The 12,397-nt window shown below is 39.3% G+C and overlaps 1 protein-coding gene across 1 annotated transcript in view; it reads left to right on the top strand.

The window, feature by feature from the left end:
- The first annotated feature begins 3,377 nt into the window (after positions 1 to 3,377).
- LOC148791550 (uncharacterized) overlaps positions 3,378 to 12,397 on the top strand; it is a 94,848-nt gene continuing 85,828 nt past the window's right edge. The window contains exon 1 of the mRNA XM_088888225.1: positions 3,378 to 4,254. Within this exon, the coding sequence (XP_088744351.1) occupies positions 3,378 to 4,254 (877 nt within the window). The remainder of the gene's footprint in view (positions 4,255 to 12,397) is intronic.

The following is a 12,397-nucleotide window of genomic DNA, read 5'->3' as shown; positions in this document are numbered from 1 at the left end:
CTCAGAGGCAAGATAAAACCAGATGGCGCAAAGTTCACATACCTTGTTCTTGGGGATAGGAAGCCTTTTGTAACCACCTCGCGCACTCACTCCCAGGCTTTTGTCAGGTCGGATATGACTTCTGCGCTCCAGCCAGTTCGGGCGTTGTCACCTCCGCTGGGACAACCGCCACTGCTCTTTGTCGGAGCTATCTCTGTGACTGGAGACAGCGGTGGCAGGTGGCGGTGGCAGGTGGCCGTTGAAGTGCGGCTGTCAATCAGGTGTGCCGCCCCTGGGTACGGATTTCCTCGGTGTCCGGTGTGGTACGGTTTAGCTTGGTGTCCACGAGGCAAAGTGCTGGAGTGGCGAGCGAGGTGAAGTCTTGAGTTCGGAGAGGGGTGTGTCCCGAACTGCCATAAGGCAGGCCAGTTCGGGTTGTTGCCCTTTGTGTTTGTAAGGTGGGCTCCAAGGGAGAGCTCGGGCTCCTTGTAGGGAGTTCGGGCTCCTTGTAGGGAGTTTGGGCTCCTTGTAGGGAGTTCGGGCCTTGGACGCGCTATTGTGCCGAGCTGTCGTTTTTGCCATGTTGGAGTGATTGTGAGATCGGGCCAAATCTTCCTTCATCACAATCCAATAAACCAAAAATAACCAGATTCGGATTGGAATTCACCACCTCCAAAGGCACATTCATCCTTACCCCCAAAGGCACACCAAAGGAAAAATCAAACTTTGGAAACAGATCTTGACATGTAATGGTTTGGAGATTTGACAAGTACAAAACTTCTAGATCATCACCTTCCCCCTTGGCTAAAGAAAGTCATCAACCACCGCTGATGGAATGCTTGTCATTTAAACAAAGCCTAGGCATCTGTCTCATCATCAGCACTTTTTGTCTTCTTTTGCTAATTGTACCAAACAACATTGATTCATATCATTCTCCAGTTGATGTAAATTTTATAGCCAATAGTTTTTCTTAAATTTTTATCAAATTGGTATAATAATTTTCAATCATCTAAATTGGTCTAGAACGTAAATATAGAAATCAAAAACCATTTTTATTTATTTTCAAATCATATAGTTGTTGAGCAAATAAAGATAAATGTGAGGGAGAGAGAGTGAGACTAAAAACCTTTTTTTTTTTCCAATCACCCAACATTAAAGGGCAATTTCAATATAAGTTTTTTGTTGTATCAAACATAGATTAAGATTCCCATGTTGGCAACAACCACATAAGCCTTCGATGATATGGCGAGATTCTTTATAATTAGAAATGTAGACCTAGTTGTTAAAGTTTTGTTGGTTTATGGACCAATTCGTAGCCTAATTTTATATGTACATCTGGCTCCAACTATAATTTTCCCTAATTTAAAACTAATCCAAAAGCAATGCTATTTTCTTATATAAATGGTGGATCAATGATCCAACATTTCAAGAAAACCCATGATGTCATAATTGAATAATAAATATTTAAGTTTATTTTTAATCATATTATTATTTTGATAATTTTCAATTTCTATCTAAACTATGATATATTTAAAATTCAAGTAATTAATATGAAGAAAAATTTTTTACATACCATTTATTAGTTAATAAAAGAAAAAGAATGGAAGAAAGAAAAACAAGGGGATGACCTATCTGTATTTCTCCGATTCATCTTTGCATGTTGCGCCTATCTCACCATCCTTGAAGCAGTGTCGAATGGCGCTTTAATTGCGGTTTCTACTGAGACTATTGGAGACTCGGATTTGGGTTGAGGGGATATCTTTGGGTTCGGATCAGGTTGGAAAGTGGGAGACAGAAGTGAAGTTGAGGGGCTGATCTTGATTTATAAAAGCTGGGGTGGCAAAGAAGGCTGATTTGGAAGTGTTATGTAAGAGGCATTCGGCTAGAAGAGTTTGGTATGCCGTGGAGTTGGTGGAAGGAAGTGTCTATTTTGTAGAGAGGTGAATTAGAAGATATTCTGTCATCTTCACAAAGTAAAAGGGAAGGTAATGGAGGCAATCAGCGGCCTTGTCGAGGCACTGAGCAGACAAGATACGGGCTCCGGTGATATAGAGAAAACGGTGAAAGAAGTCAGAACCGACTTCTATAAAGGGCCCCACGTGGACCATTTAAAGGCCAAAAAATTTGTTTGAACTGCCCCTTATAAACGGTGAATACAAGTATAAATAGGGGCTCACCCCCTATGGTTATCATTGTAATTTCAAAGTTAAAAGTGGTAAATGTTGTTGTGTTAGTGTAATAATAGTTTGAATATATATAAATATTTGTAGGTAGTTTGCATTAAGTTATTTGCATAGTTGTTTCCTAGTTATGGTGTATTTGCTTCCTTCAATTTGAATGCTATTATATTGCTTCCTTTTGTGTGGTTCCACTTGTTTGTTGTGCTCTACAATGAGGGTGCCAAGGTCTTTAGAATAACTTGATGAAAGAGATGTTTAAGTGCTGTGAGTTAGAATCTAGGGAAGCCAGAGACAAGGAAGGGGCTGGAAGTAATGACTCATAAGATGATTGCGAGCGTAACACTTCCCTTGAAGAACCTGATGAAGCGTTTAAGTTCAGAGTTCGACCAAGTGGGTTGATTGATTTTTATGTGGATGCCTCAGTTAAAAGAGATTTAAAGAGATGTAGGGATGTAAGAGGAAGAGGGAGAGAAGACAGAGGGAGAGCCACTATGTAACTGTGCGTTTGATCCTTTTGTTTTTTTCTATAGCTTTTGCTAGAAACGTGGGAGCTAGTGGAGGTTTCATTTTTGTTATTGTTTTTTTTTTTTTCTTTTTCTTGTTTTTGGTTAGGAAGGGTGGTGTTGTGTTTCTTGTCTCGTTTTCTTTTGGGTCTTATCGGATGGAGGCTCCCTTTCAAGAAGTTCAGGGTGATTTTTCGGGCGGAGTGAGATCCGCTCCCCCACCCTTTAACCCTAATGTATATCCTTCTTTTTTTATTTTCAATATTTTTTTTGTCACAAAAAAAAGACATTATATCGAGAAAACTTCTGATCAATCAATTTGTATCAAAAACGTGGTAACCAATCATGTCTTATTTATCAAAATTCATGCATGGATTTTGATTGATCAAAACTCAACTTAGACAAGAAATTAGATTGGAAAATGTATTTATCAAAACCAATCATGTCTTATTTATCAAAACCAATCATGTCTTATTTATCAAAATTCATGCATGGATTTTGATTAATCAAAACTCAACTTAGACAAGAAATTAGATTGGAAAATGTATTTATCAAAACCAATCATGTCTTATTTATCAAAACCAATCATGTCTTATTTATCAAAATTCATGTCTTATTGCTTCTATGTTGAATATGCTCCACATAAAGTTATGAAAGCAAGAAATTAGATTGGAAAGTGTATTTAGTATTTTCTTCATCACCTCGTCTCATAATGATGATGACAGCATTAGTGATATCGTCGGATACAAGGCCTGGCTGCCAAAGCAAATGTGGGAATGTTAGCATCCCGTACCCGTTTGGCCTAGTGGGAGATGATCCAACCTGTTTCAAAAATGATGACTTCAAGTTATTCTGCGACACTGCCATCCTTCCTCCAAAATTGACGTTTTATGGCGATTATAAGGGAGATGACCATACCATTCTCCATATATCACTTGATGCTCATCAACTAACGACTTCCATTCTCGGAAGTGTCCAATGTTACATGGGTGAAGATGAATACCCGGCGGGTTATAACATTAGTTATTCTTTTCCAAACACATACAGGCTCTCCAATACCAAAAACAGATTCATGGCAGTCGGTTGCGACATGTATGGCGAATTGGATGATTACGAGGGCTCTGTGTTCAATGTGGAATGTCGATCATCATGCTTGAACGATACAGAAGTGACAGCTAGTTCATCTTGCGGTGGCTTTGGTTGCTGCCAGACAACCATACCAAACGATCTTAATGACTTTTATGCATTCATATGGAGCCATAACGACTTCGCATACACATGGAGTATTAGTAGATGTGGGTTGGCTGTTCTTCTGTCCGACGACCAGGATTCATTATTTGACTCACAAGTATCACAGCTCTGGGATATAAGAAACAATGTTGAATACCTTCTTAACGTTGGGATAAGGACTTCCATAATTCTGGACTGGGCAATACTTAGAAACCAGAGTTGCGAGGAAGCACAAAGAGACGTGGCTGGGTATGCCTGTGGGAGTAACACCTATTGCACCAACTCCTCAAATGGCGCTGGATATCTTTGCAATTGCCTGCCAGGTTATCAAGGGAATCCCTATCTCCCCGATGGATGCCAAGGTATGGTATTAATTAAGTTCAAAGAATAATTAATCTTCTTTTATTTGAGCCGATTTTAAATAAATTAATATTAAGTATACTAAAATTAAAATATATTAAAAATTATAAATAAATTAATATTATAAGTATTATAAATAAAAATATGTTTTTGAATGTTTATTCATTTATACTATAAATAAGTTAATATTTATTTATATTATAAATACAAATATATTAAAAATATTATATTATTTTGTTATGAACTCAATTAGGCTCATGAGCCGCTCGAGCTGATTAAAGCTTGAACTTAATTCAAACAATTACTCGACTCGAGTTTAAGCTCAACTTGAATTTGATTACTGTAAGCCGAGTTCGAGTATTTAGGAAGCCGAGTTCGAGTATTTAGGAAGCTCAACTTAACTAATTGATTAATTAGTTAATCAATTGATCACTGGTCTCTATTTCTATGCTTCGGTAGTGGGGTTTGTATGCTTATGCAATACTTTGCTCTCTGTTTTTACATTACTTGTTCGACTATGATATTGGAAACTGGAAAGACCTTGTCGGTTGCAAAAGCGCCACAGGTGAAAGGAGGGGAATTGCGGTAGGAGGCTGCGTTAGTGAGGTCGTTTTCTACTCTACAGAAATAGGCCATCGGTTGGTGGTAACTGGTAAGTCGTCTCCAGTGCCTGGCCTGGGACAGACCTTGTCGTTGGAGAAACGTTGTGCTGTGTTATGCTGGTTGAGACACAGAGGTAGTGATAAGAAGAAACGGTGGCTGCGAAAGTAATAAGTGGGCTCCGCATCACGGGAAGTTGGAATTTCAAATTCATTTTGGCAGAATGATGGTTTAACTGCTGTGAGCGTAACACTTCCCTTGAAGAACCTGATGAAGCGTTTAAGTTGGAATTTCAAATTCATTTTGGCAGAATGATGGTTTAGCCCAGGGTTAAAATTGATGCCAACTAATCGAACGACATTGATATTATAAATTTACAGTAGAAATCAGAATTCTGTATTGAGCCTATCTGTATTTCTCCGATTCATCCTTGCATGTTGCGCCTGTCTCACCATCCTTGAAGCAGTGTCGAATGGCGCTTTAATTGCGGTTTCTACTGAGACTATTGGAGACTCGGATTTGGGTTGAGGGGATATCTTTGGGTTCGGATCAGGTTGGAAAGTGGGAGACAGAAGTGAAGTTGAGGGGCTGATCTTGATTTATAAAAGCTGGGGTGGCAAAGAAGGCTGATTTGGAAGTGTTATGTAAGAGGCATTCGGCTAGAAGAGTTTGGTATGCCGTGGAGTTGGTGGAAGGAAGTGTCTATTTTGTAGAGAGGTGAATTAGAAGATATTCTGTCATCTTCACAAAGTAAAAGGAAAGGTAATGGAGGCAATCAGCGGCCTTGTCGAGGCACTGAGCAGACAAGATACGGGCTCCGGTGATATAGAGAAAACGGTGAAAGAAGTCAGAACCGACTTCTATAAAGGGCCCCACGTGGACCATTTAAAGACCAAAAAATTTGTTTGAACTGCCCCTTATAAACGGTGAATACAAGTATAAATAGGGGCTCACCCCCTATGGTTATCATTGTAATTTCAAAGTTAAAAGTGGTAAATGTTGTTGTGTTAGTGTAATAATAGTTTGAATATATATAAATATTTGTAGGTAGTTTGCATTAAGTTATTTGCATAGTTGTTTCCTAGTTATGGTGTATTTGCTTCCTTCAATTTGAATGCTATTATATTGCTTCCTTTTGTGTGGTTCCACTTGTTTGTTGTGCTCTACAATGAGGGTGCCAAGGTCTTTAGAATAACTTGATGAAAGAGATGTTTAAGTGCTGTGAGTTAGAATCTAGGGAAGCCAGAGACAAGGAAGGGGCTGGAAGTAATGACTCATAAGATGATTGCGAGCGTAACACTTCCCTTGAAGAACCTGATGAAGCGTTTAAGTTCAGAGTTCGACCAAGTGGGTTGATTGATTTTTATGTGGATGCCTCAGTTAAAAGAGATTTAAAGAGATGTAGGGATGTAAGAGGAAGAGGGAGAGAAGACAGAGGGAGAGCCACTATGTAACTGTGCGTTTGATCCTTTTGTTTTTTTCTATAGCTTTTGCTAGAAACGTGGGAGCTAGTGGAGGTTTCATTTTTGTTATTGTTTTTTTTTTTTTCTTTTTCTTGTTTTTGGTTAGGAAGGGTGGTGTTGTGTTTCTTGTCTCGTTTTCTTTTGGGTCTTATCGGATGGAGGCTCCCTTTCAAGAAGTTCAGGGTGGAGGGAGATCCTCTCCCCCACCCTTTAACCCTAATGTATATCCTTCTTTTTTTATTTTCAATATTTTTTTTGTCACAAAAAAAAAGACATTATATCGAGAAAACTTCTGATCAATCAATTTGTATCAAAAACGTGGTAACCAATCATGTTTTATTTATCAAAATTCATGCATGGATTTTGGTTGATCAAAACTCAACTTAGACAAGAAATTAGATTGGAAAATGTATTTATCAAAACCAATCATGTCTTTTTTATCAAAATTCATGTCTTATTGCTTCTATGTTGAATATGCTCCACATAAAGTTATGAAAGCAAGAAATTAGATTGGAAAGTGTATTTACTATTTTCTTCATCACCTCGTCTCATAATGATGATGACAGCATTAGTGATATCGTCGGATACAAGGCCTGGCTGCCAAAGCAAATGTGGGAATGTTAGCATCCCGTACCCGTTTGGCCTAGTGGGAGATGATCCAACCTGTTTCAAAAATGATGACTTCAAGTTATTCTGCGACACTGCTGTCCTTCCTCCAAAATTGACGTTTTATGGCGATTATAAGGGAGATGACCATACCATTCTCCATATATCACTTGATGCTCATCAACTAACGACTTCCATTCTGGGAAGCGTAATATGTAACACGGGTGACAGTTATGGCATTAATTATTCTTTTCCAAACACATACAGACTCTCCAATACCAGAAACAGATTCATGGCAGTCGGTTGCGACATGTATGGCAAATTGTATGATTACGAGGGCTCTGTGTTCTATGTGGAATGTCGATCATCGTGCTTGAACGATACAAAAGTGACAGCTGGTTCATCTTGCACCGGCTATGGTTGCTGCCAGACAACCATACCAAACGATCTTAATGACTTTTATGCATTCATATGGAGCCATAACGACTTCGCATACACATGGAGTATTAGTAGATGTGGGTTGGCTGTTCTTCTGTCCGACGACCAGGATTCATTATTTGACTCACAAGTATCACAGCTCTGGGAGATGAGAAACGATGTGGAACACCTCGTCAATGTCGGGATCAACACTTCCATAATTCTGGACTGGGCAATTCGAAACCAGAGTTGCGAGGGAGCAGAAAGAGATGTAGTTGTTGATTATGCCTGCGGGAGCAACACCTATTGCACTAACTCCACAAATGGCGTTGGATATCTTTGCAATTGCCTGCCAGGTTATCAAGGGAATCCCTATCTCCACGATGGATGCCGAGGTATGGTATTAAGTTCAAAGAATTTATCTTCTTTTACTTTAAAATTTAAATACAAATATTCAATATGAAAATTGAATGATAATAAATGCATTATTGTTATTGACGTACGGAAGTCGCTAATCAAAACCATTGATCTGCTAAGGGAATTCTTTGGATCGCCCATGTGCTCATGTCTTACAGTTTACTCTTGTAAGGATGTCAAATGATCGAGTTCTGTATGTATGGGTTTTGCAACCCAAACCCGATCTGAAGGCAATCCAACCCGACTTGACTACTTGGGATAGGTTTAACAAACCCGACCTGACCCATCCAAATAACAGTACCAGTGTTTTTAGCTAAGGTTATATCTGTTTTTTTTTCATGCTCAGTTTGGGAAGAGTAGAAATGTATACATGTATTGCATGTTATAGTTTTAAATGATAACAATAAATAAAACAATAATAGTAATAATAATTTTAATGTTCTTATCAAAATCCGTATAATAAAGACAAATAATTAAAGCATAGTATGTATTAGTAAAAACATTGGAAATTATAATAAAATACTAAAAATGCAAAAACAATACATGAAAATTGAAAGCTGAAAAGCACCCTTTTCCTCTAACTCGCCATTCAAGAGTAATTTGGTTATGAAAATTGTTATTTATGTGGACACCTCTAAGAAAAGTTAACGGGTGCACTAAAGGAAGGTAAGCTTTGGAAAATAAAAAATTATTGACATGGTGTTATTGTTGGAGTGTATGATTTTGGAGTTTGTTATTGTTAAGGTTGCTTGACTTTTCATGCTTTTAGCCCCCTTCCTTCTCGATGGGAAACATTTTGACGAGAGGCTGTTTTGGTCATGTTTGGTTTTTCAGCCCCCTCATGTCTTGAAAAAATGCTTTTTGTCAAGAAACACTTCGAGTGCATTCATATATTGGCATTGTAGTTTACCCTATTGTATCTTGGTGAAGTGTGTAGCTTTTCTAATGTCTTGTGTGTATAATATTATTTTTGGATAAATCTATTTAAATGATGGCTTTCGTCCTCTTCTTCTTCTTATGCAATATTTTTTGGGAAGGATCTCTTCTATCATTCATGTAAGTGGTACCATGCTATTGTGGTTGTGTATGTAGTGGGTCACAGTTAGTCACATGGTTATGTATGTTGGATGTATAACCATTGTCTCATATTCATTGCTAGTCGGTCACATGTTTTGGCGGGTGTGCCGGGCTTCATGTTTCTTCATTTGGATTAGCTATTATGTGTTGTGGTAGCAGTTTTAAATTTGATATTTGTGTGTGTTGCCTTTTTCTAGGAATAATAATTTAAATGTGTAATGGTCGGTATGTCAACTGTATGCTGGCGAGTAGCTAATAATCATTTGTTTTGCCTCCTTACACCGCTGTTTGAGTTGTCAATGTGAATGGGACTACTATAAAGGGTACTATTTGCTTCAAACTTCGTGTTCGCATTTGCTTTGCTACTGAAGTAGTTTTGTTTAGTTTTGATCTTCCTGTTTATTTTTCTTTCTTGCACGATTTTTCCGTCTCTGGTATCAATGGCTCCTCACAAGCAGAAAAAGGTTGTGCAATCTGATTGCCCCTTCATTGATTTTGTAAGGGATGTGGACACTATGGAACTACTCTCCGAATACGAGTCAGTGAAGATTGTTGGCTGCTAGTCATGGGAAGGTTTTCTAACCTCCCATGCCTGAGTCCAGGGGGAAGGATGGCATGTTTGACGTGGTGGAGGTGAATGAGGTTGCATGTTTTTATGGTCATTTGAAGCACACTATTTGCTTCAGCTGTTCTAAACTAAGGACTGATGCTTCTAGGTCCTTAATAAATTTCACAGCATAGACTCTTTTCCTCCTAGAAAACCCCATGTACTACTGGTTGATCCAGAGTGCCAGGTTATTAAGATTTGTGGACTATTTCTTGGACCTTCCAGATAGAGAAGGGGTAGATTATATGTTTCCACTCTTGTCCCATTGGTGTTGCCGGACACATACGTTCGTAGGTGCGTTCAGTGAGTTCAGTGTCACTGTTGATGACATGGCTGTTCTGCTTGCATTACCGTTGGGTGGTGCCGTTTCAGCCCACCATCCTCAATACGCCAAGTTCATTCCCAATATCCTGACCGATCTATATACAGAGTTGGGGAAGAGCTCAACATTTACAAGGCACAGGTAGATGAATCGACTGCCTGGGGGAAATGGCCCCTCAAAACCTAGATTGGTTTCTGGTTTGAAAGCACGAGACCAATAGATGTTATGGCCAGAAAGACAGATAGTCAATGTCATTTCGCAACATTTATTCTCTATGTTGTGTCATTGTTTTTTTTCTTGGGAACCCTAACTATGGCCTTAATACCATCCTGGTTCCTCTTGCGGTTGTTCCAGTTGGTGGTCATCAGCTTTCATTGGCTTTGATGTTTCTTGGATATTTATATGTCCTGATGGATGATATTATTCATTAAACCATGGATTCTAGCTATAAGTGTTGCTTATCATATGTGTTTTCCCCTTTTATGGTAATGTTCATTTGCAAGCACTTGTAGCTAAGCGTCACTCCTTAGTGATTGTCACAGTTATCTGTTATTATCGCTACGTTAGAGGGTGATGGTTATGAGGATGTGTCACTGGACATTTGTCGTGGGATGAGGTGTCTCAATGCTAAGAGAGAGAAGTGGTTTGGCATTGGTGAGATAGAGTAGAAGTTTGCTTCTCTAGAGAATTCTGTTTCTCGTCCATATGCTCAGCATGTCTGCCATGCCTTTCTACATTGGAGTGAGTGTTCCTGAGGGTAGCGATCAATAGTGTGTAGTGGATGTCGATAACCCTATCATTTGGGCTGCTCGATTGTATCTTAGATCCCAGAGTGGCTAGAGAATCAACATATCTATTCTTGGCTCGATTCTGGTCTTCGTAGGTTATCTCCAAGTCTTTGGTCAATTTCTGGATCAATGTTCTATATGACATGATTGTCAATTCTTTTACTGTGGTGTGACCCCCCATTTGTCCAATTACTATCATGGAATCTCCTATGAATTTTACTTTCTTTCCTTTGGAATCTCTTGCTATTGTTAGACCCATCACCGGTGCTTCATATTCTGTGATATTGTGGGAGTAGGGGAATTGCAATTTGAGGGAGTAGGCTGAAGTCTATCTGGTAGGCAAAGACAATATACCTCTGGTTCCTGTAGAGGAATTGGAACTACTGCCATCAAATGTTATAACCCATCTTGCCTTCTCTACTGCCGCGATGAGGGGGAGGTCTTTGGGTATCTCTTCAGAGATGGGGAAATCATCACTAGTAGGAAAAGCAACTAGGAGGTTTGCGACTGCTTGACACTTTATCACTCTAGTTTGGATGTATTCAATACTATTCTCAATCAGCTTCATCATTCATTCAACCAATCTTCTAGAGAGTAGGGATCTATCAATGAAGTACCTGATTGGATCACACTTTTATGTAGTAAAGACTAATGCTAGACACTATTGTTCCATGTGTAAGTAGATGTTCTCTGTTGGTTTCAAAGTTCTACTCGCATAATAGATGGGCCACTCGACTTTTTCGTCATTCTCTTAGGCTACCAAATAGCCTATGGCTTCTAAGTTAGATGTTATGTATATCCTGAATTCTCGACCACCATTTCGATGGGAATTGGTTAAGGCTTTGGGTAATGATCTCGACTACCAAATCATGATTCAGCCACTAGTGATAGCTACACCATCTTCTTCCATGCTTTCCCTTCTCGGGGTCGACTCCTGCTAGTGGTGGTTGTAGGTTGATTACAAGATCTTCCATGAGCTTGCTCATGATCGTCACTTCATTATTGGTGTAGGGGAATGGAGGGGGTGTTGGCCAGTTGCGTGATTACGAGGGCAATGTGTTTTATGTCAACTGTCTATCGTCATGCTTGAACGATACAAAAGTGACAGCTGGTTCATCTTGCGGTGGTTTTGGTTGCTGCCAGACAACCATACCAAACGATCTTACTGACTTTGATTTATTCATATGGAGCCCTAACGGCTTCGCATACACAAGGAATATTAGCAAATGTGGGTTGGCTGTTCTTCTGTCCGACGACCGGGATTCATTATTTGACTCACAAGTATCACGGCTCTGGGAGATGAGAAACGATGTGGAATACCTTCTAAATGTCGGGATCAACACTTCCATAATTCTGGACTGGGCAATTCGAAACCAGAGTTGCGAGGAAGCACAAAGAGACGTGGCTGGGTATGCCTGTGGGAGTAACACCTATTGCACCAACTCCTCAAATGGCGCTGGATATCTTTGCAATTGCCTGCCAGGTTATCAAGGGAATCCCTATCTACACGATGGATGCCGAGGTATGGTATTAAGTTCAAAGAATTTATCTTCTTTTACTTTAAAATTCAAATACAAATATTAAAATTATGAAAGTAGCATGATAAATGCCTTGCTGTTTTGTGTCACATGGAACGGGTTCTATACGGGTTTTGTTCGACCTAAACCCGATCCTATGCCCAATAACACGACTTGACTAGTTGGAATAGGTTCACCAAACCCGACCTGACCCATCCAAATAATAATATATACCAGCATTCTCTCGTATTCCTGTAGGTTAGTCTTAACCCGAAAGTTAATAACAATTACCCGAACAAGATCCCATAGTCGTGTTAATAACAATTAGCAA

Source organism: Nelumbo nucifera, chromosome 5, assembly GCF_055504915.1.
Source record: "Nelumbo nucifera cultivar China Antique chromosome 5, China Antique-T2T, whole genome shotgun sequence".
Taxonomy (NCBI): Eukaryota; Viridiplantae; Streptophyta; class Magnoliopsida; order Proteales; family Nelumbonaceae; genus Nelumbo; species Nelumbo nucifera.
This window is presented reverse-complemented; position numbering and strand designations above follow the sequence as displayed.